This window comes from Bactrocera oleae, chromosome 6, assembly GCF_042242935.1.
Source record: "Bactrocera oleae isolate idBacOlea1 chromosome 6, idBacOlea1, whole genome shotgun sequence".
In the NCBI taxonomy this organism is placed as follows: Eukaryota; Metazoa; Arthropoda; class Insecta; order Diptera; family Tephritidae; genus Bactrocera; species Bactrocera oleae.
Window position 1 is genome coordinate 39,020,653 of NC_091540.1, and position 20,267 is coordinate 39,040,919.

General features: G+C 36.7%; 1 protein-coding gene across 1 annotated transcript; it reads left to right on the top strand.

The window, feature by feature from the left end:
- Positions 1–808: 808 nt before the first annotated feature.
- Positions 809–19,943, top strand: ndl (serine protease nudel). The gene is made up of 18 exons (XM_070110873.1): positions 809–1,464; positions 4,883–5,020; positions 5,093–7,048; positions 7,109–7,511; positions 7,580–8,213; positions 8,271–8,771; positions 9,619–9,952; positions 10,014–11,220; positions 14,206–14,375; positions 14,451–14,564; positions 14,643–15,432; positions 15,493–15,684; positions 15,743–16,233; positions 16,298–16,456; positions 17,113–17,245; positions 17,296–17,403; positions 19,131–19,277; positions 19,341–19,943. Exons 1-18 carry the CDS (start codon positions 1,437–1,439, stop codon positions 19,765–19,767), a joined length of 7,932 nt encoding a protein of 2,643 aa, XP_069966974.1. The 5' UTR covers positions 809–1,436; the 3' UTR covers positions 19,768–19,943.
- The last annotated feature ends 324 nt before the right edge of the window (positions 19,944–20,267 follow it).

Below are 20,267 nucleotides of genomic sequence, written 5' to 3' on the forward strand. Positions count from 1 at the left end.
TAGAGTCTCCGACGTTTCCTTATGTGCTTTCATTACATCTATAATCATGACCGTGTACTTGTATTTGTTGTATTATATATTGCTCTTCAAAGCTAATAAAACATGGTTGAAAGTTTAGTTTTTATCCAAAATATTTATATATCTGTTTTATTAATTTTTTTTTAGGGAAGCCTTTAAAATAGCACATGACATATTTTGACCTTCAATTCAAAAACTGTAACATACGTAAAAAGTATGTGTAATAATATTTAAAGTATATACATGCTTCTAGGTACAGATCTATGTAGATATGTCAATATATATAGAGTTTGTGTAAGTTTTTTCAAAATTTTAGCGGCAATTTTAGAACAACTAACTCGCAGCATTTTTGAAGTGTTGACAACGCAGTGGAGCATTGCACCCAAGTAACCCCGAAATTTTGCCACGGTGCGTAGAGGCATAATTTTGGAACGCACTCCGTGCCCTTAGCTTACGAAAACAAAATTTTCCGCAATGAAAAACGCAAACACATGTAACTGAGTTTCCTGATTTATGTTATATATATTTTTGTTTACGTAGGTATTTCTCTTGGGCAAATGCATAACAACACCACTTGAACAACTCGACAATACAAGAATATTGTCAATTTTTATCGCTTACCTCGACAAAACATGTGTCCAAAAGTAAAAAGCAGGCAAATTTTTTTTGCATTTCATTAATTACTAGTGAAATTCGGTGGTGTAGCAAAATCAAGTCGGTCAAATTGGGTCGTTTCCCCGTGGATTGTAGCACCGTTCCACTTTCCGCATTGGTTGAAAAGCAGAGACGCGAGCCAGTGACGGCCACAGTCTCGACGCGTTCATCAAACGGAAGTGATCGGTCGTTCGTTGCATTTTGTTCTTCGGAGTAGTCGCGACAATCAAATTATAATTGCTGGAGCTTATGCGGTTTCGGATTACCTTTCATTGGATTACATACACAAAAGGATACATACATGTGTGCTTGCCATTCTATACACATATGTATATATTGGCTTATGAAGCGTGTGTTGTGAATAAAAATTCGAATTTGTTATGAAAGTGTGATTCGATCCTTGTGACGGCATTGTAACATGATACACTTCTATCATTAACATGCAATGAACATGTTTAGCAATCATATTTTTATTATGCTATTAAAATTGATTGCGGTGTCGTGAAATGTGGATAAAAAAGTGAAAATTAAAAAAAATATATATGCATGTAAAAAAAAAAACAAAAATTGGAAAGTTAGCGAAAATACTTGTAATATCTAATTTATGAATATAGCTACATATACACATGTACGCACACATATGATATACTAAACAGTGGGTGTGATTGTTAATACCGTTTTTGGAACCAAAAATATATATAAAGTTCCCACTGGGCCCCAATTGATGGATACCGTTATACCATAACATAAAGCGTGCTACAATAATGTCAAAAATGAAGTTATTAACCGATGGTAGGTGTAAAATCATATATAATTGATCGAAATATGTATACCCTAAGGATATAATCCATAATTTCTTATTCTGCAGCGTTGTGGTTAATTCTAAAGAACTGTTTAAATATTTCATTCAACGTAAAATTGGATTCAAATAATATATGCATGTACATATGTGAATAAAAGTAAATAAAATGGAAATTACTCCACGGAGTACTTCTGTAAATAAGCTTTTACCATCTGATCAAATTTGGGTCGGATTGGTTCATTTAAACTGCGCACGATTTCCAAAGAAATAACATTTGTGTTTTTAGTTGTATAACTTTTCCTATGTTCGTGTGAAGTTTGCACTCCATATGTGAATTGGTGAGTGTTTGGCTACTGTTTGTTTACGACACGAAAAGTTTGTCGATTTTTACCATATATAACATATTTAACAACGAATTTGCTTGGAATTTTTTTGTTTACAATGGACTCTACTTTACCACGAACAGAAATATTGGAATGACACAAAGCATTCAGTGAAGGTCGTGAAATCATCGAAAATTTGCTTCGTGCGAGTCGTCCATCCACCTCTGTTAATGGTGTTAATTATAACAATTGAAAAAGTTAGGTATACTGTATTTGAAAACTGTCGTTTTGGCATCAAAGAGATAGCAGAGGATCTTGCGTCTTGGTTAATGTTTTATTTATGAAGTGTGTCAATACTAGACTCGTACCAAAAAACCTGAATCTTTTGCAAAACCGACGTCGAATGGAGGTCGCAAAAAGAGATGCTTGACAACGCTTGACAGCAGAGGACCCTACATTCATCGACCGCTTACTACTGTTGTCGAGAATGAAAAATTGAGTAAAGCGTTGACATTTTTATTTTTTGTCAGTCCGGTTCAATTTTCATCAGATGGTATACCTAACTGATACCAAGTTACTTGTTATAAGCGTCATTTAGGGGAATATGCAGAAAATATGCATATGTATTAGTTGACCTTGGTCTTTTAGCAGCCTCGAAAAGTTATGCCAGTGTAAGGTCATATAGCTCTACAAACTCACCTCTATGACCAAACTCTAAACTCAATCGTCTAATTCTTTAAGTTTGTCGATTTCTTTATGTTCTCGTTCCAAACATTTCGGCCATATCAAGGGTCGGACTATGAATGCATTTGGGGTTTCTCATAATTCACTACATGAACACATTTCGCGCAGTAGATGTTTGAAAAGCTATCTTCATCTTCAACTGCACCATTGACCATCGTCAAATGGTGTTTAGAGCGAAGCAACTAGCTTATGTCTGTTTAACGGTTAGTTTAAGTTCATTATTCTGGATCGGTATTTCCGGTCTAGCGTTGCCGTGTCGTTAAATTTCGTTTCGACAACAACGGAAAATGCCAAATGCACTCCGTGTATGACATTTTGCGCAATATCCGTTACGGTCCATTCGTTGTCCTCCGTTTTTGTCGAGACGAGCTGAATTACTTTTGACTGCCTGTTTGCTCGTCTGTCTTTGCAAGCGATAACTTGAAAAAAGAACTAAGATATCTTGAAGATACTTTGTACATGTATTTCTTGGTGCTATGGGGAGGTTGGTATTGCAGATGGGCGTAAGCGGCCTATTGCCATGCCCACAAAATGGCTTAGATCATAAAGTGAAATTATTACAAATTATAATATTATATATAAAACTGTTATTTGGTGCAGAGGATCCAAATGGTAAGTGGCACTTGTGGGCTGAAGATTTTTGAAAAGTGACATGACCCCGCTCTATAACAGGTTTAGCGTACATATCTCACAAACTTCTAAAGCTGTATCAACACAACTTGCTGGCACTTCGTTAAACAGTGTAAAATAGGGGTGAAATTTGGTGATAACCACGCCCTCTTCCCATATAATGGTTATGTTGAAAACTATTTAAAGCACGATAACTCATTCAATAAATACAGAAGGATACAACGACATCTACTTCCTATATGACACAATTTTAAAACCCATCTGATTATTTCACTTTAAAGTGAACAAATCAAGCTCCAATGAAGATAACGGGATATAACTTTTCACAAGTAGTGCTTTTATGCAATTCCAAAAATTCGAAATGTCTGACCATAACTTTAGCAGCTCCTTAGTTTTTAAAATATTGGTCCATCTGAGAGATATATTATTGAAGAGATTCAGACAGCATACTTGTATTTATCTGGTAATAGTATGTGGTGATGCCAAAAATGGATAAAAACGCGTGCCTAAAGGCCAATATATATAATATATATATATATATATATATATATCTTAGAGAAATTAAGTTAATATATAATACTGGATAAGCTATAGTTTATGCCGGAAATATGTGAAGGGGATTCACGAATTACTCCTGTTGCCAATTACTACATATAATTTTTTTATTCTAGCAGACTAACTAAAATTGCATGGAAACATGTTTCCGAGAATACCAGAGTAATGCGTTAATGCAATCAGTGTAGTAGGGAGGTTGTATTTTCTATCGGATTTTAAAGCGTTTATGTCGGTGCATATGTAACACACATATTGAAAATAATTGGAAAAGTTTTCTTAAAAATTATATGGCGTAACGCTGAATTTGAATGAAATCGGTCTATACCTTGACCTAAACCCCATAACCCTAATATATTATATAATATAAAATATATATTATTACAATACTATAAAAATATAGTAATGAAACTAATTTTATCTATGACCTATAATACATGTGAATAAGAATCCAAATTAGATTGTAATCCATTGATACTTTCGCATTATGAATATTGATTTCTTATGCAACATATTATATTTATGTATACTATACTTATTGCAGAAAATATGTGAATTCGTTGTACGAATTTCGCCAGCTGCCTTACACTACAATCGAGAGTTATCTTCATAAAATTTTGTGAAAATATGTTCTCGCGTAAACTTGAGTCATGTCAAAAGTTAATGCAATTTTAATGAAATTTAGTAGACATGTAATTATTATTATGTTAACTGTTTCTTTGGCTGACATTCCCTCATATACCAAATACGAGTATATTGAATTTATACATATGTACATATGTATGTACAATATATCTCATTTGAGTTAAATTGGTTGATTTTAATATAAATCTTTCTGCCATTAAGCTGTAGTAATCAAAGTAAGTGAGTCTAAGACTTGTAATATATTTATAGCATACATAAGTTAATAATACCCCAAATGTGATTGTAATCCTTTCAGGATTTCGTCAAGTAACGAATTGTGAGTTTTTATGTAACATTTTTTATTTTTAATATTACATAAAGTTTTGCAATACCTGAAAGTATTTCCCCATCTTTGATCTTTGCAAATTGTGAGAGTATAAAATGTTTGGTTGTACCCGAACTTTAGACTAGTATTTGTCATTAAAATAAAATTTTTGTATGTTTCCATTTTAATACAATAATTTGTTGATTATAGATATTGATGTGTTCTGTCCAAGATCTCAAAGAAAATGTTTAAAGACTTTTCTATTTCAAATACTCGCCATATCTGGAATAACATTGATGGTGCTGTTCCTAATCCTGGTTTATCATGCAATAAGGCTTGATAGAGGCGGTAAGTTTTAAAAATTTATGGATGCGCACCTTCAAGTATAATGTATGCATACACTTTCTCGATTGCACCCAGGTAAGGATCATACTTTTGACACATTGAGTTTGGAACATCAAAAAATACAAAATAATTCACCCTTTGTTGATTTACCTCGAGATGGAGGAATTCGAGCCGCTGATGGTCCGACTTCCAACTATGAACATAAAATAACCAATAAGTATTATCCAAGTTTAGACGTCCAGCATTTGCATCCTCCAGTTTCGGACCATCGACATCGTAGAACTCTGCCTGACATGTTGGATCCTGTATTTTTAGAGCGTAGTCCCAACTTCGATAGTCTGTTTACAAAAGTGCGAGACAAGCGAACTCGTAAGGAGTTGGATAAATTAGAGAAGGAATACTTTCGTTGCAAAAAAGAGTCAGTAAAGACTAGCAGTTGCATGGTTGCATTTTTAAAACTGTACTACTTAGCTAAAGAAATCAGTGAGAAAATGGAAAAAATGAAAGAGATATTTAACGATAATGAAGAAACACATACACGGAGCAAAAGTTCGGATTCAAAAGAGTCCAATGAACTCAAAGAAGATGTTCACAAGGACGATAACAGCCATGAAGAAATCACTTCAAAAACGGAGTCCAGCTTAACTACTGTGACGAAAGAAGGTGGCGTTGCGTATCAAAATTCTAGTACTAAGGACGACGAGGAACAAATTCATTTTAGTTGGATAATAGATGGACAAGGCGATAATTTTCCAAATAAAGACGCTACAAAGGAAAGTACAAATGGAACAACACCAAGTATTTTGCCAAAAACAACCACAGACAAGAAAGTTTCACTTGCTGTCTTAGATAGTACTCAAACAACTGTGACTTTGAACAAAAATTTGCCTAATAGTACAGATCATGGAACCGAAAGCGCACAGACGGAAGCACCGAAGAATCATAACGATACAAGTTTTACCCACACAGAAAATGAATCACATAAAATAAGCTGGATTTTAGATGGTTTTGAAAGTGATAATGAAACAATACCCGGAGATAAGCCAGTAATACCCGAGACTAGTGCGAAACCGTTGAAAAAAAATTTTACCACTGAATTTGTTGAGCATACCTCTGCTACAACGCAAGCAACAAAGATGACTGTAGATGATAAACCTGAAAAGATTAGTTGGATAATAGATGGACATCACGAAGAAGATGAAGAACTAAAAGATAAGCTTACGAATACGACACAGTTCAGTTTATCTGAAGAATCAACATTCAGGAGCACAGATAAAGTAACCTGGATTTTAGATGAAAACCAAAATGAAGAAACAACTATGAAAGCTACATCGCAATCAACAATGAAAATAGAAGACAAACCCCATAGAATCAGTTGGATTATTGATGGTAACGATGACAATATTGTAACTGCGTCCTCAACAAGGACCGCTTCGACGTCGACACGCGATATATTTGAAGAATTGGAAGAGGTAACGGAAGCTGTTGAAAAAGAAGAAGATAAGTTGCGCAAATTGAAATACGACTCAATAATTGAAGAAGAAAACAATTCCTATGATCAATACAAATTTGACGTTTCAACCACAACACTTCCTCGTGAGCCAACACCCCACCTGGTAATGAATCAAACGGTTACGCTCACTAATACCACAAACGTTACAATAACTTATGGCGGGGACTGTGTTACAACGCTAAAACCCATACAGGACCTTGAACAGGAACGTATAAGCGGTAACAATGGCTCACATCTACTGGATTATCCTTCCAGTGTGGAGAATATGCTTGACAGCTCTGAGGACCACCACAGTTTTAAACCCATAGGACAAGATATTACTTGGCCAAACAATAAGAATGCTACCACATCCACAAGTACACCATATGATCCTAAAGTTTGGGAGGATCTATTTCGTAAGAACTCAATGGTACAACATCGGCGGGATGAATTGATTGATACATTCGAGATAGGAAATATAGAGTCTATGATGAAATTTGGTGCCAAACTGAATTCAGCAAACACAAATGCTTTCCACGGTATGTTTTTTTATATATATACAACCACTGATTTTACAGTGTAAACCGAAACATTTTCAGATGCGCAATTCCTGTCGCTGTGTGATCAAATGGCAAGACGTTTGCAAAACAAAGGCACTCACATAGTTTCTGATACTTTCACACCGGCACCGAGTTCGCAGTTTACAAGCCGTGGCCCCGGAGGCTTTCCTGTTACCGGTGAAACAATGAAGGCTACAGCCCAGTTCCTTTACAATCCCAATTTCGGTATGCCTACCATACCTATATGCTTTTACTTAACCCCTGCCAATTTTCGCGTAAGTAATCAGCACCCTATGTGGTCATCATACTTCCAAGGCATGCCAGTCAGCTATACTAGCGGTCCTATGAGTTTCAACACGCCAAATGGTTTTTTCTTTTTGCCTCAGAACGTTGGTCCAACGGCAAATTTCTTTGGTCAAACTGGGAGTACGGGCATTGGCGGGTAAGTACTTCATAGCCCCCATTGGACCATTGCACGTATTTTTTACTTTAGATAGTGACTTGTTGTAGCCAAAGTAACATGGGTAATCTGTTTACGAAGAATGCTGCACCAAGAAAACAGCAACAACAATTCTTTTGCACTTACATGCAAAACAACAATAGTCCCAGCGGTGCCAGTGGTAGTGGACTTGGTAGCAATATTAACGCGATGGGATTCTCCAACGGAAGTTTTAAGATGCGAACGAGCGGTCAAAATCTGTCGAGCGATATCATTTACGCCTCATATACCAATATTCCTGATCATTTGGGCCATGCGGATCATTTTCAGTGTCCACTGCCAGGGCAGACAGGTTGTTATGGCGGCAAAGAGTGTATACAAACAAGTGCTTGGTGTGACGGTTATGTGGACTGTTCCGACAGTAGTGACGAGGCAGCTTGTCGTTGCATAGATCGTTTGGCCAGCAAACGTATTTGTGACGGATATGCTGATTGTCCGATGGGTGAAGATGAACTTGGTTGTTTTGGTTGCTCCGATTTAATATATTCCTGTTATGACAGTCCTGAAGAATATACTGCATTCAATCGGTCGACGGTTTCAATGTGTTACAGTGCAACTGAAAAGTGTGACGGCATCATGAATTGTCTGAATGGACGAGACGAGCTTGAATGCAATATCATTGTTAAAGATGTGATGGATCATATGGTGAGCCACAGATTTAGTAAAAATGATTTTCCCTACATTTTATTTCTTTTCTAATAGTCCCATGCTGTGTCCAGTTCGAGCGGTTTCCTCTTCCGCAATTATCGGGGTGAATGGTATCCTGTTTGCAACAACGCTCAAAAGTGGGCTAATCAAGCCTGTGCTAGTGAATCTGAATTCAGCGCCACACCGAATGTGACTTTTCGTGCGATAACATTACCTGGCCCCTTTATTGAACCGACTTTAGTTGGACAGGCACACTTTCCTCAGTCTTGTCAGCAACGGGATGCACACGATAAGCTCGTGGACCAGGCTGCTTATGTCAATTGCTCAACGTCAATGTGTGGTTTAGTGAAGAAGAAAACTGTAAAAGCTTTTCGTCGAAAACGTTCAAGAGCTATGACGGCATCGCAAACAATGAAGAAGCAACAACAGCGTGGAATATTCAATGGACGCATTGTTGGAGGTAGCTATAGCGCACCAATGCAATGGCCCTTCGTCGTTGCCATATATAGAGATGGCAAATTTCATTGTGGTGGAACAATATATTCCGAAAATTGGGTAACTACATTAATGAATTAAAATTCATAGGTTCCATACATACAAATAAGGATAAGAGAATCGAACTATGCTTTGCAGATTAGCGACAACTTTTTTGATGAGTTAAAAGTGCAATGCCGGAATCGGAAAGATCCGCTCATTTATTATTTGTGCGGTTTGTTATAAAGTTTTGCTCTTTTCGGCTTAATTTGATACAAATGGTGGTTTTGGGAAAGCATTGGTATCTTTGAAAGTTTGCATACAATGCTTCGATTTGCAGCTTCGTCGCTTTAAGCTGAAATATCAACGCATCTATCGAACCATCCAATGCATCTATCGTTAGATTTGAAAGAACTTTTCGAATTAGGATATTAGACCATTTATTGTACCAACGTCCCAAATACTTTATTTCATTGGTCTGGACTTAAAGTAAACCGGTATTCCGTTGTACTCAATTATAAGAACATGAGTACTCATACATTATATTTTTGAAAAATTAACGGTACACATTTATCATGCCCAAAAATATACTGAAATATATTATGCTAGTAAAACATTTCGCATTAAAATCATTCCTTTGTCGTTATTCCGAAGTCTTATACTTTAAAGGAACACCGATTTCCAATCCACTGTTCTGAAAATGCGGGTTAAATGGTTTTTTAGTCTATAGGATTTCGGTGAGACTATTCTGATTATCTTCCAATATCCCTATTGAATTGATTTCATAGCATTATTTACTTATTCTTGATTTTATTTGCAAATATTTTTTAGGAACATCTGTAACATACATACATGAACTCTTCCTATCTCTTATTGATTAATAAGTTTTGGATTCTGTATAATTATAAATAATAATTTTCATTCATAGATTCTTAGTGCTGCTCACTGTGTGATAAACTACCATAAATATTATTATGAAATTTACGCTGGATTGTTGCGCCGAACGAGTTTTTCGAGCTCTACTCAAATCCGAGTGGTATCTCATATAATTGTGCATAAGGCATATGAGAGGCGTAGCATGCGTAACGATCTTTCGCTTTTACGTATGAGCGAATCACTGAATTTTAATCGTTGGGTGAAGCCAATATGCTTACCCGATATGGGTCGAACTACTGTTGGCGAAGATTGGATCTGGGGACCGGAACAGAACACGTTATGTACGGTTGTGGGTTGGGGCGCTGTACGTGAAAAAGGACCTGGAAGTAAGAAAAAAGTGTAACAGTGTTAAACAATTCATTCAAGTGCTGAATTCTTCGATTTTAGGTGATCAATTACGCGAGGTTGTTGTACCAATAAGGAAGCAATGTACAGAACTGGATGATAGACGGTCTGAAGACGTTTGCGCTGGTGATTCTGATGGTGGACGCGATGCCTGTCAGGGTGATTCCGGCGGTCCCTTGTTCTGCCGCAGTGCTAACAATACTGAAGAATGGTACTTGGCTGGAGTTGTCAGCCACGGCAATGGTTGTGCGCGTCCCGGTGAATTCGGCGCATATACCCGCGTTGCGCTCTACTTGGACTGGATCGAAATGGCGAAACAATTTCTAGCGAAACTTCAGCCACGGTTAACTTGTCCCGGTTACATTTGTGTGTGGGGAGGGAAACGCTGCATACCTAAAAAGCAGCGTTGCGATCGAGTTGTGCACTGTTTAGGTGGTGAAGATGAGGTAGGGTGCACTTACAACTTCATTCCAGATATGGTCGGCAGTAGCATAAATGAAACAGCAACAACTGAAAGTGATTATTATCCCGAAAATGTGGTGACACTCCCACATTGCAAAGCAGCGGAAACAGAACGCCAGGCCCGCGTGGACGAAGAGGAAAATGAAGATAGTACAACAGTATTTACAACAGAAATTCGAACAAGTGTTCCAGAGGATACTAAAGCCAGTAGAGTAAGCTCCACTGAGTTTAGTACGACGGAAATAACTAGCTCAGAGTCTATTGTGGAAGAAACTACTATTGCACAGACCCCTATCAAAGAATCAAGTGCTCCAGAAGTAAACAGCACTAAACCGACAACTATCGAAATCAGTACCGCGGAGCCCACTACCGTAGAAAGCGAAACCACACAGTGGACTGTAGCAGATACTACCGTAACCTCTGCCACCACGTCGGAAGCTATTACGACTACTACGGTAGGCAGTACTACAGAAATGAGCACTGTTGCTATAAGCACAACAGTGAGAGTTGAAACAACAGAAATGACCTCTACGGAAGTAACAACTGAAATTCCGATAACCTTTGAAATCAAAACAGAATCGTTAACGCCGTTTGATGTTGAAAATTTAGTTACAACTCATGCAACGGATGCTACGCTATCTACTACTGCCAAACCAGATACAACTCAGACATCGAAAAAAATAATAATTGATGTAACTTTAACTTCGGAAGCATCTAATGATTCAACTACGAGAAGACCTAAGAAGATTTTTAATTCTACTATGCCGGGAAAATTCGTCTGTCAAAGGTGTGTATAAATAGTAATAATATGTATTTTCTCGGATATATGTATATACGAGTAACTTCTTTTGTCATGGTCTTGGGTAATGTGTATCGCAATTTGTCGTGTTCGGTCGTCTCACATTTAAATAAAAAAGCAAGGGTGTTTCTGAAATATCGCAATCCTTTGAAGTTTCACACTGTATGTAAGTCAAGTAAATTTTTGTGACCATCAATTTTCTACTCTAGTTACTTCTGAGCTGTCTTGGCCGGGTTGGGGTTACTTCATCCGAATATTTTTATATTCTTGCAACATCTTGCTACAGAGTATAATATTTTTGTTCACCTAACGGTTGTTTGTATTACCTAAAACTAATTGAGATAGATATAGGGTTATTTATGTAAACAAGTATATAAGTGTTCAGAATGACGAGACGAGTCGAAATCCGCATGCCTGTCTGTTCATTCGTCTGTCTGTGTAAGCTGTAACTTGAGTAAAAATTAAGATATCGTAATGAAAATTGGACGATCGTAGATGGGCGTAATTGGACAACTGTCGCGCCCACAAAACGCCATTAATCCAAATCATATAAAATGCCATAACTAAGTACTAAATTAAGATAAAGAAAATAATTTGGCACAGGGAAACGCAGTAGCAAGGGTCATCTGTAAGCTAAATATGTTGAAAAAGTGGGCGTGGCCCGCCCCGTAAGAGGTTTAATCTACTCATCTTCCAAACCAATGATGCTGTGATAACTGAAATAGCTCAGGACAAATCACTTATGCACCACTATTGACACTGTAAAAATGGATGAAATCAGATGATAACCACGACCACTGCCCTTATAATGGTACTTTTAAAAACTACTATAAGCGCGATAAATCAATAAATAAATACACCAGTCATAAAATTTTACACTTGAGATGATATAACATGGCTTTATAGGAACCGGTGTCAAAATTGGATGATGGGCAAGGCACCGCTCACATTTAGAAATCTCAGAACCTACTCGATCGAAATCCACAATTTTAAATTCCATCTGATTTTTTCACTTTCAAAATAAATCTTTGCACGAATAGTGCCTTTAAGATGTGTCAGCTAATGACCAAAAATTGTCAAAATCGGATAGTGACTATTCAAGCCCCTATATACCGAATATGTAGCGCTAGGTATTATTTACAATACCTTATGATAAATATAGTGTTAATATAAAGTTTTGCCAACGCCGGAAAGTAAGTTCCCAGATTTCCTCGTTGTTATAATTTTACATTAAACATTTTTAATCATAAAATGTGGACATCATAATTGGTTGGGAATGCATCGATTACCTCATTATAATTTAGGACAAAATACATACTTTTCTTAACCATAATATAATGATTTTTATACCTCTCGTAGACTACTTAGCGTTCCCAAACCATTTTATGTCTACAATAACAAGCTCATTAAATTATATCAGCGCAAAGTCTATCAGAGAGGCGAACTTTATTATCAAGTATATAGAGGCCAGAAGAATATTCGAGTCGATTTCGTATATTTTTGGCATTGAGCTAAAGTAAAGCTGACAGTATATATATATTTTGTTAATATTACTCACACATTGATCGATAAATAATATCAGTATCATCCGGAATAATGAAAATCATTATATTATATATAGAGCTACGGCGGGCTCCGAACTGCATTGTATCCATCATACGACTTCACTTAATTTTGTTACAATATCTAAGATAATGATCGTTATGTTAGGTATATTGTCTAGCGGAAGTTCGAAATTTATTATTACAAGTTTGGTCGCTAGGCGTACTGAACTGATTTTACCGATTTTTGGCACATTATTATCAAGAAAGATGCCCTCCTTATTTCATTCAGAAGTCTTACAAATGAACCTATATTTTCTTTATAAAGTCAGCCATTGGCATTGAGGTCTCTAAGTTCGGTATATGAGGGCTTGAAAATTATTATAGATTTCGGCAATTTTTAGATGAGAAGGGGTACACTTTGGATAAACTATTTGTACAAAGTTCCATTGTGATATCTCCATTGATGCTTGATTTATCAGTTGTGATGTGAAAATATCTCATGCAATTAAAAATTATGTCATATGCGAAGTAGCCAGATTTTATACATTGTGTGTCATAAAATTGCCAAAGCAATTTTATTTATAAAATTTTGTTAAAATTAATGGAGTTTTAACCAATTCTCATGCAACCCTCTGTACTATCTGTATGGCGTTTGATTTAGAGAGTTATCACACTTTTAATAGTTTTGAATATATCCTTTGTATGGGTTAATATCTGATTTCTACCCATTTTCACACTGAATTATGAAATATCAGACAAAACTGTTTCTACAAAGTTTGGTTGATCAGTTTCAGCAGTTTGTAAGATACGCATATGAATGTTATTTCTTTTATAGGACGGTGTTACGCCCACTTTTCAAAAAGCTTTAGAGTTATTAGAGTTTTTAATTTTAAATGTACCTCTTTACTGTGATCCTCTGTACCAAATTTCACTTTTGTAATTTAATTTGTGGCATTGTAATTTTCGCTTAAGGGAATTTTGTGGACGCAGCAATGGGCCGATTTCACCTATCTGCAATACCAACCTCCTCAGAGAGCAATGGAACACTTGTACCCAGTTTTTTCAAGATATCTCAGTTTTTACACGGGTTATCACTTACATGAGCCGACGGACGTACAGACAGACGGAATTCCAATTTTGCATCCTGATCTTTAAGATATATCTATCTTTGATACCTCTATATCTTACCTACATATACGCTACTAGTTTTAGATAATACAAGCAAGCGAGATGTTACGAGAGTATAAAAGTCTCTGAGTTCAGGCAATTGTCTTATAGCATTAGACTAGGTTATTTCTTACAAATTAAAACCCTAATTGAGGCAAAGATTGTAAGAGATGTCGATCTACAATAATATATTCCGCTGTAAATAACCTGTAATTAAAGACGTGTAAATTTTCGATTAACGTTTTTGCCGTTTAACTTTTAGAATACCGCAAATTGTGGAGTTGGCAAATCGATGCGATCGAATTTTAGACTGCGAAGATGGCACGGATGAGGAGTCCTGTACTTGCCGTGACTATTTAAAAGGATCTCTAAATATACTCATTTGTGATGGAAAGGCTGACTGTGAGGACTTGACAGATGAAGAGAATTGTGGTAAGTATTACATGTACATCTACATATGTGTGCATGTATGGTATATAAGGAGAGTTATATATAAATATATTTTAGGCGATTGCAATGACAGTGAATTCCTGTGTCCACTTTCGAAAACTTGTGTGCCGCTCCAAAAACGTTGTGACGATGGTATCGACTGCGCTTTTAAGGAAGATGAAAAGGACTGCTGTGAGTAATCTCCATCTTCAGTTATAAAGTTTATAAAGGTGTGTACACTATACCTTGATAATTTTTTTTGCTTCATAGTTGCTCTAACGAATGGCAAGCAAATCGTTTTGGACACCGATAGGCGACCCGTTTTGAATAATGTCGGCATATTTTCTCGTAATAGTCATGGTAAATGGCGTGTGGTGTGCTCTCATGAGATTCCCTTCTCGGAACCAATTGTCACGACAGCAGTAAATGTATGCGCACAGCTTGGTTTCAAAAGTCTAAAATTCTATAACACAACTAAACTCATTACGCACGACTCCATAGTACCCATTCATCCGGATATCCAAAAGAAATCTAAAAATTTGCGTACACACTTCTCTGCCATAGCAGAGGACAATCACCATTTCTCCGATGTCGAACGTCAATTTCGTGTAAAGGATCATGCATTCAAAGCTCGCACTCAATTCATTGAACGTGTGAAGGATGAGTGCTTCGGTCTCTTCGTGGAATGTGAAGCCAAAGCTTATAAAGTGGAGCCAATTAAGACCGTAAGTGCGGGAGAGGAACTATCGCCAACAGACTTGCCTTTATCTGTTCTGAAGCCGGATTTAGAAACACATGGAAAGCCGAACGTCTTCGTACCACCGCCATCAACACTGTTTATGGTGAAAAAGAAAGACGAAGTGCTCGACAAGTTAAACGGTTTAATAGAAAGCCGTAAAAATATGTCACTTTTGATAGATAATAAATTGCATGAGGCTGTGGTGGAGTTACACTGGCCGTGGGTAGTTGATGTGTACGTCGATGGGCGGCTGTGGTGCGTTGGCGCCTTGGTTGATAAATATTGGGTGTTGGTACACGAGTCTTGTCATTATGGTGTTAGGTGATTAAGTTTTTTATTTTAATTGAAAAAAAAAATTTACATTTCTATTGATCTTTGTAGATTCAATGCCAATTATATTGCTGTTCTGTTGGGTGGTAGCAAAACGAAAAGTCTACGCCACAAAAGCGCTCACGAACAGATACAACGGGTCGATTGTTTTGAGCAGGTGCCCAAGAGCGATGTCCTGCTGTACCATTTAGAAAAACCGGTCCGTTTTACACACCATGTATTGCCGACGTTCTTACCTGACTTGTAAGCATCACTAAGATAATTTCTAAGTTGATATAGAGCGTTAAACTATTACTTACAGTGCCAAAGACGAGGCTGATGAGTCTTACCAATGCATTGCCATTTTACACGACGAACAGACTGGTCGTATAAAAGCGGTATCCGCTATTGAGGAACGAAATGATGCTCTTTGTACAGTATCGGATACATCGTGTTTTCGTCTAGTGGCAAATAAACCACCAACACAATTAACCGAGGGGCTTGGATTGAGCGATGAGGATTTTGCAAGCTTATCAGAGGAAATTGCGCTAAATGAAGATTTTGATAACAGCAATGACTCGATGGGGTCGACAATCTCTCGCTTCACAACATGCACACAATTCGGCAAGAAGGGCGTTAGTCACACAGCTGTCGAACCTGTCGATCAAGGCATTTTGGCATGTCGACAATCAGATTCCGGCTGGTTCCCAATGGCTTTATTCGACTACAATAATACGAATTGCTACAGCTTTAAGGATTCATTTGCTTTGCGAACCCTAGAAAAAGTTTACGGTGCTATACAGAAATTAATAGGTCGGCTGGGATCCAAATATGTGTATTTAAATGTTATAATGTTGTTTATTCACCCCTCTTATAGATCAACCGAAATGTGAGCATTCTAACGGGGCACCGGTCTGTAGCACTTTTCGTTGCACACTCGGAGATTGTTTAGAAGAGGAACAAATCTGTAACGGAATGAACGACTGTCATGATGGAGCTGATGAAGATAAAGAAATGTGTATTGGGCGTAAAAAAGGTTGGTGAAATTATTTATAGTCAAAGATTGGAGTTAAAGGCCAAAGGAGTCTAATATTCCGACCTGAAGAACTATCGGCTAACTGCATATTGCAAAGAAAATTTCTTATGGATCTTAAGTTCAAGTGGAATGATTCGGAGGTTATTAAGGGGATATATTAAAAAGTTCAAAAACCGGACTTAAAGTATTCCACAACTTTACACTGTTGGTTCTAAACTGAATGAGGAGACCCTATATTATTAACTTTACTGCGAAGTGATCTTTTACTCTATGAAAGTTTTATGGAAGAAAACTTTCAGTAAATGTATTTATTTAAAATAATTAGTTTCTTCTGAGTATGTTAGTCGGGGAGGGTTGCATTACAACTTTATCACGGAAAGTCGTTTTTGAAACCAATGAAACTTAAAACTTGGAAATGCTTAATATTCGTGTTTGGCCTAAAAACACCAACATCTCGAAGTTCAGCATCAGCAAAGTTCAAACACTAGGGCACTCTTAATCTTAACTTTAATTTTATTGTGGAGGCATGATAATATATTTAAGAAATCAAAATCATGAAATATATCGTGGAAAAAGCTTATCATACCTTTAAAATACAACACCTAGCTTATTACAGTTTTGTATTATTGTTATTAAATTTTTTTGGAAATATGCAGTTTGCCAGCCATCGGAGATGAAATGTAGGTCTACATACAAGTGCATACCAAAGACGAAATTTTGCGATCACATAGCCGACTGTGATGACCTGACTGATGAACCTACTCTTTGTTCCTGTTACACATATCTGCAGTAAGTTGAAATTAATTTGCAGATTATTAATAGCTAATAAATATTTTTAGAGCCACAGATCCTAAGAAAATATGCGATGGCATACGCAACTGCTGGGACAAAAGTGATGAAAGTCCAGCGATTTGTAATTGTACCTCGAGTCATTTTCCATGTGGCGCGTAAGTAACGAATGTTTCAAAACTTTAAATTACTTCTTTATTTTTGTAATATAAGATCTCTGCTAAATAGAGAGAAAAATTTCGAAAACATATGTTTTACTTATAAAAACTCCTTTTATGAGCCTTGATATTTTGTGTACCGGAACCCCTATCTCCGTTCTTCACTATAATTTCCAAAGGTATCCGAAAACGTATCCATATGATTACGGAATAGCCTAACTTGACACTCTTACAAGTATTTGTTCTTAGAGTCTGAAAGTTTATCAGCATAATTTTGACAATTATTTTTTCAGATTATATTCATTCATACACTCCGAATATAGGGATTGAAAGACTTGACAGTAATGACAAGACAGAAACATCTGTTTCAAACATTTATTTATCGGTCTAACTAATGAAAAACGGTTATTTTAAAATATGTTGACTATCATAATTAAGTTTCTGAAATTTTCAATTATTTGGAGCTTAGAAGGGAGCTTTTCGAGCTTTGGCGACAGCGAATGTTTCAAAAATAAAATGGAAATCCAACGTCTGCGATAATTCTGCCTATAGTTAATCCTGAAATCTTAACCAGTGACGAGCACGACCGATGCAAAATTTGGATCCTTGCTAAAGCACTAAGCGAACGTTCCGCATTTAAAACAGAGACTGGTAAAGTCCAAAATATTTTTAAGGCGATGCAAATAATTGGGAAAGGTCTTCCTAATTTTCGAACATTGATAACGTTCAATAAGTTGAATGGAGTAAGACGGGTTTCAAAATTTGTATCGTAAATGTGTCTGAGGTAAATAGCTTCATTGGATAACTTATCAGATACATCCACGGAATACTTTTTTACAACATTTTTTGCAGCTGCGTTGAGTTTATCTTCATTCATATCATGGAACTGCCAGAGAAATGAGAACGATTTCTTCTGAATTTCTTCTTTACTGCAAGTTTAATCCACTTCTTCATGTAGGTCGTTTTCGTGTTTTTTTTCTTGGTGATAGTAAAATCGTCTCGACATGCTTTAAATTCTTGGCAACAATTTTGTTTTCAGTATAAATTACTTTTTATTGGTCGGACAGAAATTGCAAATCCACAAGAAGGCTTTCTATGTTGACAATTTTAAATCATATTGAGGCCATCAAAACGCACCCAAATTTGCTCATGAATTTCAAAATTCTATCAACGTTCTGATGAGTTTCTATTATAAGGTTCAAAGCGTTTATCAATCTGGGAAGATTTTTCGCCAATGGCTTGACGGCACAGATTATGGCAGACCACCTTCTATTAGGAACACAGTGAAGTGTTTCTCGAGGACAGCATTCAGCCGAGTCGACGCCAGCCAAATTAAGCGTGTGGGCACCATAGGGCGAAAGAACTATATACTTATTTTTACGTTGGACGTGATTTTGTGCTCCTTCTTATTACTATTATTATCGTAGCCCTGTCCATGACCATCTCCCAAGGAAATGTTGTAAATTTCCAATGCGGCAACAGCTTTGCCGAATTTTCCCTTTCTCGTTGGCCCTGAAGCTGTGTTACTTATGTAATAGAAAATCGATCATATATATCACCCTCATATCGGTTCACAGAGAGAGTTAAATGTTCTGTTGCTTATAAAATAACTACTGATCCACTGCTACACTTTTGTTTGTCTTTTAAATTTTGTTGTATTTCGTGAATTACTCTCCAATATTGTATTAATTTATGCGATGATTGATTAAAAATCATTAATTTTTCAGTTCCTCAAGGGAATGTGTGCCACGTGACTTTGTTTGCGATAAAGAGCCTGACTGTCCGAATGGCGAAGATGAGAAATATTGTGTGGGCCTCGAATTCCCACAAGAGCTGATAACGCAAAAGGCCGGCTTCACTAAGCCACCGCAAATGTAAGCTACGGTTAATAACACGGATCTTTATACAATTTACTACCTTTCTATCTCCCAACCTAGCAAACACAAGCAATTACCACAATTCGGTCAGGTGATCGAGCAGTCCTATGGCGTGTGGCATACAAAATGTTTCCCGCGTAATAGTCCACCAGATGTGAAAGAGGTGCGTCAAATATGTAAAAAGCTTGGCTTCAGCCCATACAAACAGCCAAGTTATCGCATAATTGATGATGCAGTCAAGAAGGTGGTCGAGACAAATGAGTGGCCTGATCAACGAGGTCGCAGCTTCGGCGATGACCATGAGCTACCGCTAGCCGAACGTTATCGCAGTGCCACTAAAGCCGTAGTGGTCAGTAAATTCTCACCGCTGAGCCTTAACGAAGAGTTGACGCTATTTCTGAAGCCCAGCAGGCACATCGCTGAAGTGGCGCATTGGAATGCGACCGACTCTGACAGGTGTTATAGGCTCGAAATAAAGTGTATGTAGTTGAGTAATATTATCCAAATTAGTAATTTAGGTGTGTATTTACTTTATGAAATGTTAGCTGTCAAATTAGTTACAGATTTAGGAAATTTTTTTGTACTTTTGTAAAAAATTTAAATAAACATGAAAACTGAAACTTCTGTGTACTCACCTAAGATCAGTGCTCAAAAGTATCATAATACTTAATCTGAAAGTATTTACATTTCGTTGGAAATGGCATCGTTTATTACGTTTACTCATATATTTGCTAGTATGTATTTATATTCTTATTTACAATGTGTTTTGGCGTGTTTTTGTTTAACAGTTTCTTGGTCCAAAACGACAGCTTAAACCTCGAAACGTTTTAGTATATCTTTCAGCATCATTTTGTAGTTTATTTAGTAGTAGTTATGTATTTTAAATTTGATCTTAGTAAGTTCAAAAATAGTTTTTTGTGAATAAGGGAAGGATGTTCATTTAATAAAATGCAAATTTTTTTTTAATGATTGTATTATCACTAAATT

What these genes read in the sequence shown, in the direction of transcription:
- ndl (XM_070110873.1), top strand. Translation starts at nt 1,437, where the DNA reads ATGTCAAAAATGAAGTTATTAACCGATG. An exon ending in CAATATATTCCGAAAATTGG is followed by an intron (nt 8,772 to 9,618) that starts GTAACTACATTA and finishes TTTCATTCATAG; the next exon opens with ATTCTTAGTGCTGCTCACTG. An exon ending in AGTCATTTTCCATGTGGCGC is followed by an intron (nt 17,404 to 19,130) that starts GTAAGTAACGAA and finishes TTAATTTTTCAG; the next exon opens with TTCCTCAAGGGAATGTGTGC.